Source organism: Carassius carassius, chromosome 27 (assembly GCF_963082965.1).
Source record: "Carassius carassius chromosome 27, fCarCar2.1, whole genome shotgun sequence".
Classification (NCBI taxonomy): domain Eukaryota; kingdom Metazoa; phylum Chordata; class Actinopteri; order Cypriniformes; family Cyprinidae; genus Carassius; species Carassius carassius.
Genome location: NC_081781.1, coordinates 2,769,549 through 2,791,982, shown reverse-complemented (window position 1 = coordinate 2,791,982; position 22,434 = coordinate 2,769,549). Strand labels below are relative to the sequence as shown.

Here is a 22,434-nt window from a genome sequence, read left to right as displayed (position 1 = left end):
TAAATGTGAGCCAAAATCATCCCAATTAAAAGAACCAAAGACTTAAATTACTTCAGCCTGTGTGCATTGAATTTATTTAATACGCAAGTTTCACAATTTGAGAATTTTACAATTACTGAAATTAACTTTTCCATGACATTCAAATTTATTGAGATGCACTTTATTTATTTATTTATTTAGGCCTGTTTATTTATTTATTTATTCATTCATGCATGCGTTCGTTCATTCATTACATTTTCAAGCCATATTTATATACTTAAAAATATGTTGTCCTTGCAACACAGAAATTAAAATATCAGATATATAGAAAATCAGAAAATATCAGAATAATGTAAGTCTTCTTACAAAAGTTAATTGAGTTTATGTGTCTTCTTCATCAGAAAAAAGCAACAGCATAACTTCCAAGATCATGGTTTTGTTTCATTTGAAAAAGTATCATGTGAATTTTTTTTTTTTATTATTCAGCATTGATTACGAACAGATATCAAAACTGACATTTCTGAGATGTCAAATAGAGACCATGTGAGATTCTGCGAAATGCACATTCAAAGAGAGAAGGCTCAGAGGGGTGGAGGAAAACATCAGGGTGGAGTTTGTCTTCAGATGGTGTCTGAATGAAAACGCAAGTTTCTACACATTCAAGAGAAACGGAGACGGAGAGCTTGACTGCAACGTCCTCCTACAGATATCTGAACAGAAGCTCACACTGACTCAACATAAGCCACGGTAAGTGCTTTTACTCTATTTGAACATGCATTTGGTCTGGCCTATGTAGCGTGTGAATCAGCTGAATCTCAGGCTGAAGGAAACCTCTTTAGGTCAGATGTTGAGTGTGTGTTGTGGTGGCAGCTCTGTGTGTGAGCGAGAACTGCTCTGGTGTTAGGTTTCATTCTTACTGCTTTGTTACTTTGAATTCTCATATCAGTCTGACATGTCGTGGACCTGTCAAATGTGTGCTTTTGGTCTTACTGCAATAAAAAAAGAAGAAGAATTGCATTCTCTGAGTACAATTGTATTGCTCAGTAGTTTCTCACTTTATCTAAGATTTCATATAATCATCAACTTTGTCTCAGATGCCTGTAAAACTCCTTAGGAGAATAAAATATACAAATAAAACAACTGGTGACAAACGGTACAATAAAAGCATAGAGCCATAAAATGAATGCAAATGAGCTCATGTTTTTTGTATTTGATTGCAAATGTTGGAAAATATGCATTTGTTTTCATTTTGCTAAATAGATCTCATTTGTGTTTTGCTGAAAATGTATCTAAGATGTAGATGATTTTGTTTCTTCAGAGTATATATGGTGAAACTTAGCATTGCATCACTCGCCCACCAATGGATCCTTTGCAGTGAATGGGTGCCATCAGAATGAGAGTCCAAACAGCTGATTTAAACAAAAAAAGCTGCATGTTTGTTAGAAACAAATCCAACTGCAAAATGTTGCTTCTAGCCAAGTATGAAACCATAATCAATAATAATGCTTCCTTTAGTCGAATAGTAATCTCATACTTGGAATTAGGAGAGAAATATGCACACATCAAGCACTGCAGGCAAAACACTATTTTGGTGCATTTTGCTGTGAGTGGAAAAATATTTCACTGAAGGAACCTTGTAAGCCAGAAGCAATGGTTTAACGTTAGAAATGTCTTTATGAAGGATTTATTTTAAATTCACATGCATATGTTTACTTTACATGACATTAACTGATGGACTGGTATGGTGTGGATTATTGTGATGTTTTTATCAGTTGTTTGGACTCATTCTGACGGCACCCATTCACTGAAGAGAATCCTTTGAGCAAGTGATGCAATGCTACATTTCTCCAAATCTGTTCCCATGAAGAAACAAACTCTTCTACATTTTTCAGAATATTTTTTTATTTTTGGTGAACTATTCCATTAAATCAAGTAGCAACCAGAACTCAACTGCATAGGAAATACAGAACGTTTTATCTTGCATTGATCATCATGTTGATCATTTTCTTGCCATTCACAGGTGTAATCTCCACTCGGATTGATTATGCCATCAAAAACAAACACAACAACAGCAAACGAGAGCATCATTGAACAAACTGAGGAGCAGAAAGTGCATGTTAAAGATCAATGTGTGCCAGACTTTCATGGATGGAAGGAAACCATATCCCAGACATCATTACCCAGAAACCTCAGATTTGCATATCACAATCAGGTACATACATGCATAGTGGCACGTTAACTTATTTGGACACCTAAATCACACTTAAATTGTGTGTGTTATAGTTAATCAAAACAATTTGTTACTTAAAATAAAATAAATGTAAAATACATTTAGGCAAAATTTCTCGTTTTCATTTAATTTAAATATAAATATTGTGTATAGTGTGTGTGTGTGTGTGTGTGTATAGCAAAAACACTAAACTAAATTAATAAAACTAGTAAATAGTATCTTAATTATATTAAATTAACACTGACATGTTTTCAGTCATAATATATTTCACAAATAGTGTTTGATGGATTTAAAAAAAGATGAAACTAGAGATACACTGTGTAGTAATGTGATGAACTACTCTGCTAAGATTCATGTGTGAACCTGAGGTACATCCACTAAAAATAAATTCATTAAATGTTACACTTATATGCTCATGCACAAAATTGCTTCATATTTCAAAGTGTTCACAAAGCAATTTTTACATATAAAGAGGCTCTTTGTTGTCTTTTTTTTCCTAATGGTGTGTCATCAGAAGGTGCTGGGTGTTTTCACCACAGGGGTCATTCCTGCAGGTACCCACTTTGGCCCGCTGCTCGGAGAACATCTTCACCCTGAACATTTGCCTGCAAACATCCACGGAAAACACATCTGGATGGTATGTCAGCAGATGTGAGAAAGATAAGAAGCATGTGTGTGAGAAAGAGAGAGATCGAAAACCATTTTGAGTCATTGGGGTTCATATTTACCAGTCATGCTTCAGGGGTGTGTATGCTCGTGTTGGGTTTCTCTGACGCACTGCTCCTCGCTTACATGTGCCAGTAAAGCAACACACTCGTGTCTCACACACTGACTCAGCAAGGAAGTGGCTGAAAGGCACACAAAGACAAAGAGAGAGCATGTTTCCAGAAAACCTTAATAGATCATTCTGATGAATTTGCAGTACCATTGAATTTCACACATCACATTCAGTCAATATGTCTGATGTATACGTTCATTTTCTCAGGGTTAGAAATTTGTGGGGGGAAAATGGCCTCAAAATTCTAAAATATAAAAAAATGATAAAACACTCTGAATTCATACTGTAATATTATAGATGTCTTGTACAATCAAAAAAGGTGTATACAATAGTAAATATTAAATAAATAATTATTTAGACTGAGAACTTACACTTCCATTTAAAAGTTTGGAGTCTGTAGTTCTTTTTTTAAAATAAATAAATAATTTAATATTATGAAAAGTAAATAATATATTTATAATGTTACAAAATATTTCTATTTTAAATAAATGCTCTACTTTTGAACTTTACATTCCTCAAAGTATCCTGATTTACACAAAATAACTATTTACAACACTGACAATAATCTTTGTTTCTTGAGCAGCCTATCAGCATATTATAATGATTTGATGGTGATGCTGAAAATTCAGCTTTGATCACAGAAATAAATTAAATTTTAACACATATTTAAATATTTAAAACATTATTTTAAATGTCAATAATATTTCACAATTTTATTGGTTTTACTGTATTTTTGATCAAATGAATGCAGCCTCAGTGAGCATGAGATATGACCTGAAACGTTTGAACAGTAGTGACACATAGTATGTTTTAAAGGCCTATACTAAATTATGCACTCATAAATGTAATAAAAAGAAAAGAAAAAAAGAAAAAATCTAGAGAAGTAAATATTGCTTTAAATGGAAATGAATTTGCTCTCTCTGTATGACCACATCAAACGCAAAGCATGCAAGTGCAATCTCTTAAGTTCAATATTAGACTGGAGGAACTAAACTGAAAAAAGAAAGAGAGAAATAGAAACAGGTGCTGTAAGGTCAAACAGTCGAGCTATTCAAACGGCAGCTAAAAGACTGAATCAACAACTAAACCACACCAACTCTCACTTTCACACAGTCGCTCGCGCAAACAGATGTGCACTTTCAATCTGAGAACAAAACACTAATCTCATGCGGTTTCATTTCCTAAACCCGTCAGGAGCTTATTAGTGCTTGCTAAGCATAACTATTGCCATTGCTCATACTGACACTGACGGATGATTAAAACAAGATGAAAAAAGTGTCATTTTTAATCTTCTGGTTGTGTTTTTATTCTCTTACAAAGATCTTCTCAGACGGGCGATTGCATCACTTCTTGTCTTGTGAGGATGAGAGAAGCAGCAACTGGATGCGCTTTGTAAACTATGCCCCGTCTCCTTGGCAACAGAATCTTTCTGCATTCCAAATTGGAATGCAGATTTACTTCTATGCCATGAAGGTTCTAATGCCGGGGGAGGAGCTACTGGTGGGGCGGAGCCTAAACCATGAGCAGCCAATGAGCAACAGCCTCAGAACTGCCTATCTAAAACAGCCACTTCCCACACACTGTGAGTGACAACCACATTTTCATTCTGAGCCATACACCTGAAACGATTGGAAATGAAATAAATACCAACTAAATTTTATTAGTTATATATTTTGCTGTTTCATGGGATTACAGCTTCTAAGCTTCAAATTAGCCCCATTTACACTTTTACACTTTTTGACACTTTTAATTGGCTTTTGCAGCCATGAAAATAGTTTCAGTGGTAAGGTGGTTATATTTCGTTTAGTTTCTTTATCAAGTTAATTCAGAAACATGATTGGAACATTTTGTTTGTTAAATTCAAGTTTTTGTTTTTTAAAATGCCAAGTGAGCAAGTTGAGCATATTAGCATTCTCAAATAAACACGATTTGAGATATAAAAAAACTTAATGCATTTCACACTATACATTTTAAAAATAAGATAAATGTGTGGTAAATATCCAATTGTTTGTGTGAAGAGTGGAAGCTGAAGTGCAAGGACATGGAGGCGCCAGCACGATCACTTGCATTTTTTTTTATTTTAAGAAACTTAAAATACACTGTCATTTTTCCTCATAAAGCTAAGAGTATAAATCATTTGGAACTGCAAAGTGTCTACTTTTATTTGTGCACACTCACAATATCAACAAAGCGTTGTGCTTTTGTAAAATAAAGAAAACAAACATAGTAACTTTCTGCAGTCTCGATCTTGAGCAGGAACGCTTCACAAAAACTGAACCAAAACTCAGCAAATACTTGTATTACAGACACAAATATATTTATAGAATGCTATAAATTACTACTTTAAAACTAAAATGAAAAAAACTCTTTCATTAGACTATGTAATCCATAAAGATGCATTTCTGTCTACAGGCGGGTCCAATGAGAAGATAGCGAGTCAGGATCGTCAACTTAATACTATTCTTTACTCTATTTTTATTTATTTGTTTGTTTTGGGGCAATTATACCAAGACTTGTGTTTGCATGCAGTACAAATAGCCCACGGATGTATTTAAGTGTCACGGTGAAAAGTAACTAACTAAATAAGATTAACATCATAATATTTTAAGAATAAAGTCAAAATTACGACAATAAAATGTTATATTGCGTGAATTTAATGTGAAAATTATACCTATACTCCACAAAAAAAAGGTCTGTGGCACCTGTCGCTCTTCACATTTAATATTAAAAACAGCAGTAAAACGTAGGCTTATTGATGTTTTTGAAACTCTAATTGATTGATTTAATGAGACATTTGTTTCTATTAAATTTTTCAGATTTTTTTCAATATGCATTCAAATATTTATTCATGTTCATTTTGTGCTGCAAATATTAAAGAGGAAAATATAATTTATTCACATGCCACTTGAACTGAAGCGAATATGGTTTTCTCACAACAAATTAAAGAGTGTAAAATACATTTATTGTTTGTATTTGATATTAAATTTGAAAGAAGGCTGAGACTTTGTGTTATAATAAAAGTAACAAAGCACAAAGCTTGTTGGGATTATTTGGTGGCTTGGATGCGTACAATTCTTTTGCATATGGGCCGGGGCTGACTTGCTACGCTACAACACATATCTGAATTTTCCTCCTGCAATGAGTAAGACATCTCCACTTCAGTAGCACTTACATAAGCCACAGTTTATAGTCTTGTTCATGTCTATATATATTTCACTAGGTTTTGAACATTTTATTCCTGAAAACATGGTGATTTTTTTCTGGCTGCTGACAGTATTTTCTGATTTATGGAGTGATAAAAACAGAAATCCAAAATTCCCACCTTTAACTCTAATATTTCGACAAAATGAAACAAAAATTTTGAACCAGACACATTTCTGTAAACGTATACAAATTAGTGCATATTTAATTAGATAATGCATAATTTTCATATTTAAACATTTTAGATTGATTTTTTTTTATTTTATTTTTTGCCAATCTTAATGTAATCAGTCAGCTGAAGATGTATCACTCAGTTACTTTTTTTAGCCTATTCAGCTAGGACTAGGTCATCTTGCCTTAAAGATTTTTCTTCTACTTTAACAATTCACTCAAATGTTCTCTGAATATTTTGTGTGTTTTCCAGCTTCAGCTCATTCTCAGCATAAAGATCAAGTGAGGAGGAGAAAGCGAGGTCACACGGTCACTGAAATCCTGGATCTGGATCGCCGGACTGATCATCACACAGAAACTCTTCCAAACAAACCGTTTAACTCCATCACACAAACGAAATATGGGGAAAAAGTGAACAGAGACCTGCAGAATCCAAAATTACCTCAGTTTTTAATGACTAATGCCATCTCTGAGGTCTCTTTAAACTTGAAAATGGCATCTAGTGTAGGGAAGCATGTATACACCTCTGCTATCCCACAGTCCTCTGTGCCAATGTATATATGGCCTGTTATTAAATACATGCCGTCACATCAGCCAGTGGGTTTGGGCAGAACAACACCACACATGTCCTATAATATTCCACCAATCCACATGTATCCATCTCTCTTGCATCCAACATCCAATAAGAATCATCTGTCATTAGCGTTGACCAGTAGAGGCGACTCCATAATTAAAGTAACAGACTCTGTAAAGAGAGAAACGAATCGGAAAGGCTCTACAAACCAACCGCCAGCCCTCACTAAAGCAACCGATTCGTCTCCGACTGAAGTGTCCAGTGCAGATGACATCACAGCCCAGAGAGACTCAGCTGAGATGGGCGTGGCTTCCTCGGGTGTCTCCGCCTCCGCCAGTCACAGCACAGAGTCTCAGGCTGGCCAAAAGCAACAGATTGTAGGTTACAAGTCTTTACCGTATCCATTACAGAGACAGAATGGAAAGATCCAGTATAAGTGTAACGTGTGCGGAAAGAACTTCAGTCAACTGTCCAATCTGAAGGTACATGGGTTATTATCTTTTATGGATCTCTGATTTATTAATTGCAGTTTTAGTGTTTCAGTGAAGAATGTCAGAGATGATGATATCTAAGGAATTTATTTTTTATTAAAACTGGTCGAAAATGATATATCAGGGTTATTATATTAAATTATTAACTAAAAGTAAAAAAATAAAAAAAAAGGATTATTTAAAATAAAATAAACTTTATCTGAAATAAAATATAAAAATCTAACAATGATTTTTTTTGCTTTTATTTCAACTAATTGCCAAGGCATCAGTCCTCGTTTCATTTCAGTTAGTTTAGAAAATAACTAAAACGAAAACGGAAATAATATATTTTTTAAAATCTACTAAAAATAACAAATGAACAACAAAATTATTAAAACTGTAACAAAATTTAAAGTGGAAAATATTATAAAAATAATAAAAATATTTAAAACTATTATAGTATATCAATTATACACAAAAATAAAAATGATAACAACGTTTTTGAAAATGTTTTTCAAAGAAGTCTTGTGGCTCAAGGTTGCATTTGCTGCTGGCAAAAAGCTGCTTCAAATATATTTTAAAATATAATTTATTCCTGTGAATATTCAGCATCATAACTCCAGTCTTCAGTGTCACATGATCCTTCAGAAATCAATCTGATATTCAGATGTGCTGCTCAAGAAACATTTCTGATTATTATCAATGTTTAAAAATATGTGCCACTTAATTTATTTTTTTATGATTATTTATTTATTTATTTTTCACTAAATCTCTCAGTTCTCTGCTTTCTGTTCTCCAGGTGCACCTGAGGGTTCACAGCGGTGAGAAACCATACAAGTGCAATATCTGCAGGAGGAACTTTTCCCAGCTAGCTCACCTTCAAAAGCACATCCAGGTTCATACAGGAGAGAAACCACATGAATGCCAGGTAAGAGCAGAGCACACAGAGGAATATCTCACAGCTGTCTAGCAGAGTCAGTGGAGATCTCATGTGCTCGTGTGATGTGTCTCGTGTGCAGGTGTGTAACAGGCGCTTCAGCAGCTGCAGTAACCTGAAGACTCACCTGCGGCTGCACTCGGGCGAATCCAAAGGTTTGATCTGAGAGAAGGTGCAGCGAAGCTTGAGGATGCCATGGAGGCGGAGTCTATCAAGAAGATGTGTCAGGTGTTCTGGCCGGTTGCAGCTCCACCTGTTGTCCAGCAGGGAGCAACACAAGCCCAAACAGTAGTGACACCTGATTCATCCATCTCTCTTTCTCCAGAGATTTCCATTAGACAGAAAAAAGGAGATCAGTAAATTGTCTGATATATTATTGTTGAATTAAATTAGCACTTTTATTCAGCAAGGATGCATTCAATTGATCTAAAACTAACAGTAAAGACATTTATAATGTCACATTATATATATAATTCAAATAAATGCTGTTTGTTTGAACTTTCTATTTTTTTAGAATCCCCCCCAAAAAAAAGTTTCCACAAAAATTTGTGTCAGCATATTATGATTTCTGAAGGATCATGTGTCACTGAAGACTGGAGTAACGATGAAAAAATTAAATTTTACAATATATTCAAACAAAACAGTTATTTTAAATTGCAATAATATTTCACAATGTTGCTGTTTTTATTGTATTTCTGATCAAATAAATGCCTCAGTGAGCTTAAAGACTTAAAACGCTTACTGAGCCAAAACTTTTGAATGATAGTGTGTGTGAATGAATAGCATAAATGCACAGTGCTTAATGTTGCATGATGTTGTCAAATGTTGTCATTGATTTTATTTGTTATTAAAAAACTACTGACATGTTATATAGTTTTAAGGAGAGATTAGGGCAAGTAGTCACACTGGGTTTTATTTTAGTTTTTATCCAAAATCATAATTTTTGTGTAATATAATTTTTGTATAATAACAACGGAGCACAGTAGATCCAAGCAAACAAGCATTCAGACAAGAGTCCGCTGCTGAAGTTAGATTTGAACTGAACCTGGAGTCCCAGTGCAAGAGTGTTTTCATAAATGCCAAAGCAGCAGAAAGCTGCCATGTGTTTTAGAAGTTATAAATTGCACATAATTTATAAATGCATTTTCTGTTGCCTAAAAGATTGGTTTAATAGTTTTGTCTTAATGCTTTTTTCATTTCTGCTATTTCATGATTTTTTGTTTAATTATTCCTGCAGTTTATCAGATTTTTTTGCTATTTAAACAACCATTAAATAGACTATAAAAATGTAAATACACGAGTGGCGTTTTTTTTAAAACAGGTGTGTGTGTGTGTGTTAGAGAGGCGTCCAGCTGATATCGCATTTCTCTTGTGTCGTCCAACAGCAGCATTTGTTTGTAAACATCCGGGTCACAATTACACACACACACACACACACACACACATACACACACACACACACACAGGTAAGCATACATACAATTTAACATAATTACAGAAATCTAATCAAACAAATCCATCCATTTATATAATAACATACCATTTTTATTAGCGGATGCCTGTTACTGTCTCTTTAAAAAATCCAGAAGCATGACGTCAGATATTTTGACAGGACGACAGAGAAACCGAGAAACCGGATCCGCCGCTGACAACAACAACAAACACAAAGATGTCTCGCGGAGCGCCGAGCCCCGGTCGGTGAGATGCCGGTAACGGAGCGGAGAGGATGCGGCGCGTGCTCGAGATGCTGGCGCGTGCTGCTGATCGCTGCATCCGCGCTCGTGCTGCTAGCGGAGAGAGCGGCGCGTGAGTGACCTTATACCGCATCACAGGTGCATCTGATGCACCCCATTTATCACAGCAGAACAACCGGTACCTTGTTTATACCACGATATTTACACGGTTCTCCAAATAATACCCTAGTACTATTATTGTAGATCCATAATATGTCCAAAACATGATATCACAACGGTGTAAAATGATGTAACCAATGGTACCTATTCAAATACATGGTAAAACCATGGTACATTTCGATAGACTTTTAATATGACTGCGTTTTAAATGATACCGTTAATGACCTCTGCTTTACTTGATGCAGCTGTGGCTTGCCACATAATACTTACCAGGGTTTTAGTTTTCTTTTTGTATAAAATAAAATTTATATTATATTTAAAATTTAAGTTTATACATTTATGTTTATATTTGTCAATTATCAAATTGTATATATATATATATATAAACATGGCTAAATTTAGACCTATGCATGGCTAATTATAAAAATATAAGCCAAAATATTATTAATGTTTTTAAGTATAATATTTTATATAAATGTTATTTTTATATTATTATTAATATTGGTATGGTAGTAGTAGTAGAAATAGTAGTAGTAGTAGTATTTTTAATCTGGAAAATATTTACAATTTAAATCTTCTATTACAGTATTGTTGCATAGATGTAGATGTATAAAACTGAACAGAAACATTTTCAATTTAATTAAGTTTTTATTTTGAAATGAGCTTTTCAAAACCAGTTCCAAAGCAGCTTTAGGAATGTAGGGATCCAGCTTTTCTGTCAGAAATGAAAGATTACCGAATTGTTTTGATCATATCAGATTTTAACCTGGATTTACTGTGATATAATCTCATCACATTTCACTGCTCTTTTATGTTGAATATTGTAGAGATAATCTCATACAGAACAAAGCATATTGAAGTACACAGATGGAGATGTATGATGGTAACACATGTTCTCTATTGTTCATCAGTGGTCTGCTGTGTGGGCTTTTATCTGTGGAAGGAGGAGCTGTTTTTGGCCGGACTGACCTTTGCCCTCTTGTTGCCGGGGTCCCTGGTGCAGGTGTTGAGTTTCAGGTGGTACAGGGCCGACGGAGACAAACGGACATGCCACAATTTCATCATACACACACTTCACCTGGGCATCTTCAAAAGGTACAGTGTATGCGTGTGTGTGTATCTGTTTAATGAAATAATTCCTTCAGAAATTACAAATCTGTTTATTTACTTCAGAGGTTTGCAAACTTTTTTGTCAGTCGAGTCCTTTAGATGTAAAATATGTATCCCCTGAGAACTGAAGTTATTATTCTAATAATTTAATGGAACATTTGCATGCTCACCCCTGATGTTGGTAAATGGTCACATGCAAGTAAACAGATAATGAAAAAATACAAATCTGCTGAAAATGCACTCGATTCAAGATGTAGATGAGTTTGTTTCTTCACCAGATTTGGAGAAATGTAGCATTACATTAATTTCTCACCAATGGATGCCCTGCAGTGAATGGGTGCCATCAGAATGAGAGTCCAAACAGCTGATAAAAACATCACAATAATCTACAAAACTGTGTGTTTGTAAGAAACCAAATTAGTATTAAGATGTTTTAAACCTTCACTTCTGCCCAAAATTAAAAAATTCTTCAATCCATAGTAATGCTTTCTCCATTTAAAAGTTCATCTTGTCAGAATCAGGAGTGAAATAGGCACAGATCAAGCACTGTTTACTAGTGAAAACAGTCCAAAACAGCTCTAAATAAATATATTAGTGTTTTGATGTAAAAAGACAACAGGGAATGTAAATTTTTACTGGAGGGAGCGACATCTTAGTGATGGATTTGTTTCTTAAAAACATGCAGCTTTTTACTTCACTAGACATTCATTGATGGACTGGAGTGCTGTGGATTACTGTGATGTTTTTATCAGCTGTTTGGACACTCATTCTTACGGCACCCATTCACTGCTGATGCTAAATTTCTCCAAATCTGTTCCTGTGGAGAAACAAACTCATCTACATCTTGGATGGCCTGAGGGTAAGTAAATATTGAGCTGATTTTCATATTTTTAGTTTTCATCAGCTCATGAATCCCCAGTAGTTCCCTCCCAAACTGTGTCTCGTGAGTTTCATTGTAATGTGTGTGTTGTGTGTCAGGTTTTGGGATTGCAGTGTGTGTGAATGGACGGCTCAGGGCTCGTCACAGTCACATGCGCAGGAGGTGATGCAGCATGCAGACGTGTCTGCTCTGCGTCTGCTGGAGGTTTTGCTGATGACTCTACCGCAGACACTCCTGCAGACGTACGCTCTCACTGCTACCGACTATGGCCTCTCATCTCCAGGTCAGTCTTGAGATAGAAAGATGTTCTGAAAACAGTCATTGTTTATGTAATTCTGTTTGGTGATGCTACATTTATACTGCAGATAAAAACGGTGCACTCTCCATGTGTGTGTTTTTGCAGTTGCTCTATGTGGTGTCGTGTGTTTGCTCTCGCTGTCCTGGGCGCTGGTGCTCTACAGCCGAGCCTGTTGTTTGATCCGTCCTGGGCATTTGCAGATGCCGCCAGCAGCTCTCCTGTGTCAGCTGCTGTGGAGGATGGGCATGTTAGCCGCCCGCTTCACCAGCCTCGCCCTGTTCATCCGCACCTTCGGCTGCTGGGTCATCGGGGTCCTGGGTGAGTCCAAGCCACATCAGCTCTATAGATGTGCATGCCCAGCTTTTGTTTGTAAATTGCCAATAACATGAAAAAGAAATTAATACATTTATTTAACAATGACAATAAAAAGTTAAGTATGATTTCATGTTACAATAAAAAAAAAAATTGCATCATAAAATTAAAAAATCCCCCAAATAATATTGAAAAAATACATAAATATTTTGCACAAATCAAATTGACTATTTTTTGCATTATTGTTTGCAATTTTTTTTTTTAAATAATACTTCAATTATACAAGGGTGCATTAATTTTAACTTAAAATACCATAAAGACATTTATAATCTTACAAAACAAATTATTTTATTTCAGATGAATGCCCTTCTTTTGAATTTTCTATAAATCAAAGAATCTTAAAAAAATTTTTTTCAAAAATATGGAGCAGCACATCTGTTTTCAGCACTGATAATAATAAGAAATATTTCTTGAGCACCAAGCTTTGCCATCACATGAGTACATTACATTTTAAAATATATTAAAATAAAAAAACTGTTATTTTGAATTGTAATATTTCACAAGCTATAATCAAAATAAATAAAATTGCACCAAATTATAAAATTAAAAATGTTTGCACAAAAAAGGCGATAAAATCAAGTATTTTTTTGCATTGTGTGATTATTTACAATTAAGTGCAATCTCCCCCAAATGTACTGTATAGCCTGTGCACAGCTTCTATAGCATCATGTTAGTTACCACACACAATGATATTATGACGTTATCTCTCAGTTTGTATAATACGTTTGTGCGTACAACTCATTTTCTCCCAGCGTCTCATTGGTTGATGGCTGCGCTGTGGTTGGTCTCGCAGCAGACTGACATTTATGTGGGTCAGTGGTCATGGCGCGTGTTTAACTTCATTCTGGGAGGCGTGCATGTGTTTCTGTTTCTCAACGTGAAGGATGGCCCATCCCGCTTCCGGATGCTGGGATTCTACACGGTACAAACACACACAATCCTAATAAGAGCATGAGACATATTTGTAGTATTTGTAGAATATCTGTGCTTACAATGTTTTGATTTAGTGTCATTTACTGTCATGGTCTGTTTACACCATTAAAAACACATTGTCATACTCTTATATAGTCAATATAACTTTAAAAGATTTTTTAAAGAATATGAATATGCACAATTTATATTAGAATATGGATTTAAAGGAACGGTTCTTGCAAAATGTGGTGGAATTATTACTTTAAGCAATAGAGTGAAAGCTGTATTGTTTCTGTGCTGTGTAGGTGATGCTGCTGGAAAATGCTACACTGCTATTGGCTGCATCTGACATCTTGACTGATGCATCATGGGATAGCCTGACCGTCCCTACTGCTGTGCTCTGCAGCTTTCTGCTCGGTGAGAGTTTGTGTGTGAGTGCATGAACATGAAGACAGATCAACATTAGAAAGGTGTCAAATTATGAAAAATAATAAAGACACCCATACAAAAAGAGTGTATTTTTATTATTTGTATGTCTGTTTTCATTGTTAATTTGCACAGAAATTAAATATGTTTGGGGGAAAATACTTTTATTTAATAGAAAACGGGGGATGTATTTAACTTGGTAAATCTTTATGTGTGTAAAATACCTGGTATGACACAAAAGTAAAAAAAAAAAAAAAAAAAAGCTATTTTATATTAATAAATTGGTATGATCCTTCAGAAATCATTCTAACATGCTGATTTGCTGCTCAAAAACATTTCTTGTTATTATGAATGTTTTGCTGCATAATATTTATGCGGAAACCATAATACTTTTTTTATTCTTTGATGAATAGAAAGAAAGAACTGCATTTATTTGAAATAGAAGTCATAGAATAGTCATTTGTAACATTATAAATATCTTGTTGAATTTATATTGATAAAAATACAAAATAAATCATCTTTATCTTTAAATCTTTAAAAAAATTCTAATCAAAGTGATACATTTCTAATCACGTGCAGTTCAGATATGAATGTAGTTGCTATAGATTCCTTACTGCCATCATCTAGTAACATTTGCATTTGATCTCTTTCAGCTAAATTAAATGAATTGCTCTCTATCTCCCAGGTTTGACGTCCCTGATGTTGTACTATCGTTTCCTGCATCCCAAGTCCACTGAAATCTCTCTGGGTTTGCGTCAGCGTGCGCACATGGGTCGAGAGTGTCTTCGGCAGGGAGATTCGTCCTTCTCTCTGGGGGACAAAAGTCTTCCTCCAGCCCCTCTTCCAGTCCTCTTCCCGTCTTCTCATCCTTCCTTCTCCCTCTCTGGGATCCCCGGCTCTCTTCTGGAGCATCCTGGGAGCTGCGGCGTCAAGCCGGATGGGGAGTGTCGCCACCATCACTGGCTGCTCATCCGCCTTGCTCTGAAAACCGGCGACCCGGTTAAGATCAACGGGGCGTATGGGGCGGGTGGCGTGTCTGGGATACTGGTGGTGGATCAAAAGGGAGAGATCATGGAGGACAGGTGTGTGTCCACTTCGGAAAGCCGGGATGAGGATGATACGATGGCACCGCTGTCCGACTGCAGGGAGGAGTTTGAGAGTGTGAGTGAAGCCAGAGAGGAAGAAGATGCTGAAGACAGCCTCGAAATGGAGAGCCCGTTAGAGTCGCTCGCATCCGAGTGCAAGCGGAGCTCGCCCGAGGGAAAGTCTGTTTTTGGGGACAGCCCTGAGCCCAATTATTGCCCCACCGAATCCAGCTCTACCTTATACTTCAGCGCCGACCCGCAATCACCCAGCAGCTCCAGTAACCCACGTCTGGACCGCGAGACGCCCTTCGGTTTCGGTTCTGGGACTGGGCTGGAAACTCTAGACGAGTTGAGCCCTATTTCCACAGACGGCGGGCTCCACAGGGATCACACCAGGGGACTTCTGGGCCGAGCAGGACCCTGCTACACCTCTGCCCCCGGACTGAGCGGGCAAGGGTTTCCAGAGACGCACCTCAGAGGCCCCCGCAGGCAAGTGGTTCTGTCCCGCAGGGGTCCGGAAGAGGATGGTGGCTTTTAACCGCATATAAACTGCAGCTTAAAGTGGCGTTCACACCGGTTTCCAGCATGAAAGTTGTTGCAGTGTGGGCAATGTTAACCTCATGCAAATTAGCGTCAATGGCAAATACCAATGAGGGTGAAGATGACCCAGATGAAGCAAGATGGAGAAGCAGTTAATTTTGTGTAATTTGTCTTTGCCCACATTCAGGGATGTAATTTTAAAAATGATTTGTGGAAAACTTTATTAGAAATGAGTTTCATTCATGCAAAAATACTCATTCATCTTGTTCATGATGTGATGCAATTTCAATACTACGTCCCTTCCAGAATGTGAATTTTTAGATGCAGGAAAACACATTACATATATATATATATATATACACATACATACATACATACATACATACACACACACGCACGCGCACACACACTACTGTTCTAAAGTTTGTAGTTGATTTTTTATGGGGTTAGATAAGTCTCTTCTGCTCACCAAGACTGAATTTATTTGATCAAAAATACAGTAAAAACAGTAAAATTTTGAAATATTATTACAATTTAAAATAGCTCTTTTCTATTTGAATATATTTTGAAATTTGATTTATTTTCTGTGATGCAAAGCTGAATTTTCAGCATCATTCCTCCAGTCTTCAGTGTCACATGATCTTCAGAAATCATTCTGATATTATTATTTGCTGCTCAAGAAACATTTCAGATTATTAATGTGAAAAACAGTTTTGCTGCTTATTATTATTATTATTATGTGTTTACTGTTACTTTTGATCAGTTTAATGTGTTCTTGTTGAATAACACTATACTTAATACTAACTCCAAAATCCTACCAACTCCAAACTTTGATATATATAAACACACATATAAATAGTAGTTTTACAGCCTGCATACAACCGCTTATTGACTGTCAGTGTAAACAGGGCATTAATTAATGAAGCAGCTGAAACATGAACCCAGATGTGATATTAAAGACAATAGAATTGAGTTAAATAATTAAACATACTGTCTAAAGGAAAAAACTTTTTTTGAATTTTTATTATTGTGTTGTTCTGTTTTTAGTTCTTTCTCTGTTTATGTTCAGAATGGAACAGTTAAATTAAACAAGCGGCATCTAGTTAAAAATAACAATGGTAATTTTATAGTTTTAATCCATGGTTGCCAGTACAAACAAATTAGTCAAAGAGGAGATAAAAAAGTTATGTATTTCATGCATGTAGAAAATTAGCCTACTGTGTACTGTATAATGTACTGCATATATGGAAGTAAGCCATTCTGAACATAACCAATAAAAATCCACATGCTGTTGGTTTGAACCGAAAGCACAATCTTCCTGTGAGCTGTAAATCGTATCCTCTCAGACTGTGATGTAAATCACTCTAATGAAGGGCTGTGGTCTGGGTTATCATTCTTTGGCATACAGTGCCTGATACAGACAAAAAAATTGACAAAAACTCACCTTAGAACATGATCGGACTCTGCATATGTAGATTACCATATGATTAATAAGGGTTTTGTACCGGCAGATGCCATATCCTCGCATAAGAATATTTGCTCTATGATCTTTTCTTTACTTCAGTCTTTTGTATCTTGGATATTTCTCACTTTGTCTTATCCACAAATCTTTGCTTTTGCCTTTCAAAGGATAGGTCAGGTTTGTTTTGTTTTTTTCATATTTTTGTATTTTTCAGGTTTCAAAAATGTATATTAACCCTACGGTAATGATTTCATTTTGGGTATTTAAAGTTATACAATTGCACCCTAATTTTAATGTGTTGTATTTTATTGAAATTAATTAATTGGATTAATTTAGATTATTTTTTATTTCATTTAAATTTAAGTTATATATATATAAAAAAAAATTTACTTATGCATTGATTTGTTCATGAATCTATCAAATATTTATAAAGCTGATTCATGGTTTGAGCTCGTCTTTAAAATTCTAAAAAAAAAATAATAATAATATAAATCCAAGAAAATATTAATAAAGATATTTGATGCATTAGCCTTGGACAGGAGCTTAAGAGTCATAGTATGTTTCAGGGGTATTTTAGTGTTTTTTCACTGTTTGAAGTGCTCCCATGTGTGTGGTTTCCATTGTTTTACATGAAAGCATTTTGAGAGTGTGTACTATCTAATAATTGTTATTATTTGCATGCATTATTCTGACAGATGTTTGTGCTCAAACAGTAGTGCAGGGTTGTGTCCCTTAACAGGTCAATATTTGCAATAATCTCAATGCAAATTCAGCCATAAGATTATCAAGTTTTGCAGATACTGTGAATGAACGTTTGTTTGGTTTTCCTGGATGTGGATTGTTTGCTCTTCTGGTGAATTCCATTTACTCATTAAATTAATTTCACAGGAATTATGAACTTGTTTTAATATGTCTCTCACATATTGCTCCACTTGTGAAATATCATCAATCTCATTTTTATCTCTGCTGTGCACAGAAAAAATTGCCATCATAAATACAATTGCAGGAAATTGCTGAATATATCAAATTCATAGTGGAAACTTAAGTAATAGAACAAAGTGTCGGATTAAATGGCAAAAGGAAGGCACTGAATTAAATATAATCATGTTACATACAATCTAGGTTACAGTAGGCTATGTTTTGTGGAATGGTAGTGAAATAATGCATACACGTTAGGAGTAAAATTTAATTTATTATCATTATTCAGTTGTAAATAATCAACAAACAGGTGTAGCGGCACGCAGTCGTTGATGCGCTGTCAGGTACTACGCGTTACTTTTCTCAGCGCTGGTCAGGATTATAAAAGTATTCTATTAAATAAATTATTTATACTTTTGTGAAAATTAATTATTAAAGTTTAGTTTTCATGGTATTAAATGACTTAATTTACTGTTCAATAAACATGATAAAATCGTTATAAGAATTACATAATTATTATGTATGGAATGCTAAATCATTTATTTAAAAAAAAAAATACGATACAGACGGTTGGTCTAGAAACGCCACCGGGAACGCCCCGTCACGTGATGTGAATTTAGCCCGTGGGGGAAAACATTGCCTTGGCGCCAATTGAACTAGGGCTTGGGCATCGTGACGTCATTACTTGGCGTGGCCGCCACGTTGATGGCCTCCTTTACTGCTACTCGGACTACTGCGCAGTGTTTAGACATACTCCCTCTCATCCGTGTGTCTTAATTTGATTAATTAAAAATCTATTTCAACCATGGTAAACCGTTGCTGTATTGTGGGGTGTAATAGCCCAACACATAATCGCCATGGGGAAAATAAAATGAGAATGGATTAACTTTACACTGCTTGGATGCGCGATCACGGAGACCATAACATCTGAATATTAATTTATATAGCTTAAGTCAACATTGAAAATAAGGGAAATTTCTCGGGTTACTCATCCAAAATATGGGAAATTTCAACATTCATCTTTTTGTTGCTATCCCTCTGCTGACGTACTACAAAACTGCTGCATTAACTAACGTTAAGCGATTTGTGAAGCTAGGTCTAACGTGACTTTAGTAACAGATTGGCGTGAATTCGTGCTCTCACAACAACCACGCTATCTTAAAAAGCCCAACATCACGCTAAGGTTGCTTTCACGTAAGCAAAACGATGCTTTGAAAATATCTGTTTTTCGCTGGAAGGGCAATGAGTAGCAACAGGACAACAACACAGAGACTTGACAGGTCCGATTGAAGGGCTAACGGGATATTTTACAGGAAAATACAAAAACGGGAAGACAGCGGGAAAAGAGCTCAAATACGTGAGAACCCCGGAAAAAACGGGAGGGTTAACAGCTACTAACTACACTTTTGAAACACATTGTTAAAAGTCCATGTGTGAATGGTTGTTAGCACTAACGGTTACTAAACTAGCAGCTAGGTAGAGCGCAGCTTACCGGATTACTGTATACTGTTTGCCGCTGTTAAGGTTCTATGATTTGCAGCTTCTGAACCCATCCATTTGTGAACTGTACATGAGACTTCAATGACTTGTAGCTTCGGAACTATTTTGAAGTGTAGGCGCTCACAAAACAAACAAGGTAGCCGAAGATATCTGTAATGCAAAAGTGCAGCAGTCTTCGCCGGTACTCCACTCTTTGTTGGGAATTTCATATGGATCCAAACCATTAATAGGGCACATTTTGTCCGCATACCGGTCCCTGGCATCCCTATTAACGTATCCCTATACATTCCACAACCTTTTCGCGATTTTAACATCTTTTTTCTTTCTCCCAACTCTGCTCTTCTCGTTCAACTTGCTTTATGTTTACATTCGCGAGGCTAGCAACATGGCCGCCACGTCCCAGAATGCAACTCGGCGCCCAAGCCCTATTGAGAGTGAGGAGTCACGTGCCGATTTGGGTTGATTTGGGAGGGGTCTGAGCCGGTCGGCCATGATGGTAGGACACTCTATCAGTTGTCAGGGGCAACGCCTTCAGAATTTCACAGAGGCACGACTAAACATTTCAGAGATCTTTAATTTTTGCGCATTTATTATGTCGGCGGAACAGAGACGGATTGAATACGAGAAAGAAATGAGGAAAGTAAAGCAATGCAAAAAGATGAGGCGAATGAAAGGGGACCTTACAGGAACAAGCTCACACCAAGTGCAAAACAGCGGTATTTGGAGAAGTTCTCTGGCATCCAAAATATCGACCCATACGAGCTCCCTGCAGCGGCACAGAGACCTGAACCATTTACCTCCGTGCACACATATGGACATTGTGAATTATATTGTTTACGATATAAGTCACCTTGCATTCACGCTGTTCATGGCTTTAATCTAACCAGGACATTTACATCTTGCAATCACACATTTAACTACCCTAGCCAACCCAGAACTGGTTTGTCCACTCTGCAGCCCCCAACACAAAAACCTGGTATAATATGTGTCATTGGGCTAAATCAAATTATAACTAAACATACACAGCTTTATCCTACATCAAAACATGTTGGAAAAGTTTGTGTACATTGAACATCTCGTTACATTATAGTGTTTACGAAACAGTCGCAGTTATTGAAGTTACTTTGTCATTTTGGTCAAGAAGTGTCTGCTTAATGCAATGTAATTACAACACGCAAAAACGCATGTGAATAAACTTACTTTCGCCAGTACAACACTGTTTTCACCACCTGGAGGCTTGTAGATGGACCCAGACACAGCAGAAAGCCTCGTAACTTTCCAAAGACTTGTGGCTTTTAAACTCCTGCATTGTGTAGTAACTTACAACAAAAACTAGATAATTTACAATGTCCATATATGTGCGTGGAGGTATGGTCCAGGTCTCTGTGCCATTCTGCTGCAGGGAGCTCGTATGGGTTGATATTTTGGATGCCTGAGAGCTTCTCCTAATACCGCTGTTTTGTGCTTGGTGTAACTTAAAAAAAACTGTATTCCATTTTTCCTATGTGTTCCATATGTATCGTGTGAGGTACTGGAGCAGTTTTTAATGCAGCAGTAACTTCCAGGCATGGTAAAACAGTGCAGAATTGCGAGAGTCTCCTCTACTACCGAGTTAACAACACATGTAACCAATCATCTTTCGCCACCAGTGTCCTTGCCAACATGGCGGAGACTGTGATATCAAGGGGAGGGGCTCTGTGCTATGACGACAACTCCTCACTCTCAATACACGGGACAATCATGCCAAAGAGTTGCTGTGTCGTTTTCTGTAATAAACTAACAAATTATGAATTGAAGTTCTACGACCTTCCTAATAAACATACAGAACCGGAAAGGATGACAAATGGCTGCAAGCAATAAGTTGTGAGGATGATCAAGGGAAGTTGTGGAATCCCAAGACTAAGCATGTGTATGTGTGCAGTCGGCATATCATCACAGTAGGCTACGTTAACATTGTGTTCATTATTAATGTTATCAAAACTGTGTAAGGTTGTTTCAGAAAGTGGAATGCATATATAATTAGCCTTATCATTCTACCTGAAGCAAAACTAACGTTAGCCTAGTGTCGAAGCTAAACTCGCATGAAAACGCGTCTGCTAAGAGGTGTAGTCTACGTGATATGCCGTATTCCCACTAGAAAAGGCCAAGGGTCTTCTTCTTCTTCTTCTTTTTAATGTTTAATGGCGGTTGGCATCCAGCATAATTGGTGCATTTCCGCCACCCTCTGCTCCGGAGTGTGGATCAGAAAACAGGATCACATATTAATTCACCCCATTCCCTCCTACTCCCCAAGCATATAAATCCACACCCTTCACCATTATTCTACTCTATTATAATACTAATAATAATAAATAAAAAAAATAAATAAAAAATAGTTATAACCTTCCTCAATACTCCTATGACTCTTAACACTCTATTATAAACCCCTGTGTCCCTTAAGAAACCCATGAGAATTCTAGTCTGTGCCCTATGTTGAGTGCTCAATAGCCCTTTTAATGTCATGTCCTGAACCTCTATCTCTCTCAACTTATTTTTCATCAGCTCTCTCTGAACATCATACATGCTGCACCTCAAGACCACATGCTCCACTGACTCCTCTTCCTTGCACACCTCACACAATCCCGTGTCATGTTTTCCTATTAACTTTAGTGTTTTATTTAATAAACAATGTCCCAATCTTAACCTAGAGATGACCGTTTCCTCTCTGCTATTTCCACTTCCAATCACTGTACACTTAA

The 22,434-nt window shown here is 36.3% G+C and overlaps 3 protein-coding genes and 1 long non-coding RNA gene across 5 annotated transcripts in view; all 4 read left to right on the top strand.

Annotated features, from left to right (window-relative positions):
* The window catches only part of LOC132106443 (protein lin-28 homolog B-like), a 265,393-nt gene extending 253,727 nt beyond the window's left edge, over positions 1 to 11,666 (top strand). Inside the window, exon 5 of the mRNA XM_059512120.1 lies at positions 11,598 to 11,666. The gene's annotated coding sequence lies outside the window, so the exon portion shown is untranslated. The remainder of the gene's footprint in view (positions 1 to 11,597) is intronic.
* LOC132106434 (uncharacterized) lies at positions 379 to 2,097 on the top strand. Its single transcript, XR_009424140.1, has 3 exons — positions 379 to 439; positions 516 to 726; positions 2,000 to 2,097. It is a non-coding gene; the product is annotated as an uncharacterized LOC132106434 (long non-coding RNA).
* Positions 2,099 to 8,858, top strand: LOC132106433 (PR domain zinc finger protein 1-like; the record flags this gene model as incomplete). Its single annotated transcript, XM_059512106.1, has 6 exons — positions 2,099 to 2,191; positions 2,724 to 2,846; positions 4,308 to 4,569; positions 6,619 to 7,415; positions 8,203 to 8,331; positions 8,423 to 8,858. Coding segments are annotated over 6 exons (1,488 nt in total), but the record flags the coding sequence as incomplete, so codon positions are not given.
* Positions 9,931 to 16,034, top strand: xkr5a (XK related 5a). 2 transcript variants are annotated; one of them, XM_059512117.1, is made up of 7 exons: positions 9,931 to 10,146; positions 11,105 to 11,288; positions 12,282 to 12,466; positions 12,587 to 12,799; positions 13,606 to 13,775; positions 14,071 to 14,182; positions 14,877 to 16,034. In XM_059512117.1, the coding sequence occupies exons 1-7, from the start codon at positions 10,044 to 10,046 to the stop codon at positions 15,812 to 15,814; spliced, it is 1,905 nt and encodes a 634-aa protein (XP_059368100.1). In that variant the 5' UTR covers positions 9,931 to 10,043; the 3' UTR covers positions 15,815 to 16,034. The 2 variants fall into 2 exon arrangements, with proteins under 2 accessions (XP_059368100.1, XP_059368101.1); XM_059512118.1 differs by having other exon boundaries at positions 10,050 to 10,172.
* The last annotated feature ends 6,400 nt before the right edge of the window (positions 16,035 to 22,434 follow it).

Excerpts from the sequence above, each read along its gene's own strand:
- xkr5a (XM_059512117.1), top strand. The coding sequence starts at position 10,044 with ATGCCGGTAACGGAGCGGAGAGGATGCGGCGCGTGCTCGAGATGCTGG. Across the intron at positions 10,147-11,104 it reads GCTAGCGGAGAGAGCGGCGC|TGGTCTGCTGTGTGGGCTTT; the intron begins GTGAGTGACCTT and ends ATTGTTCATCAG. Across the intron at positions 14,183-14,876 it reads GCTCTGCAGCTTTCTGCTCG|GTTTGACGTCCCTGATGTTG; the intron begins GTGAGAGTTTGT and ends TCTATCTCCCAG.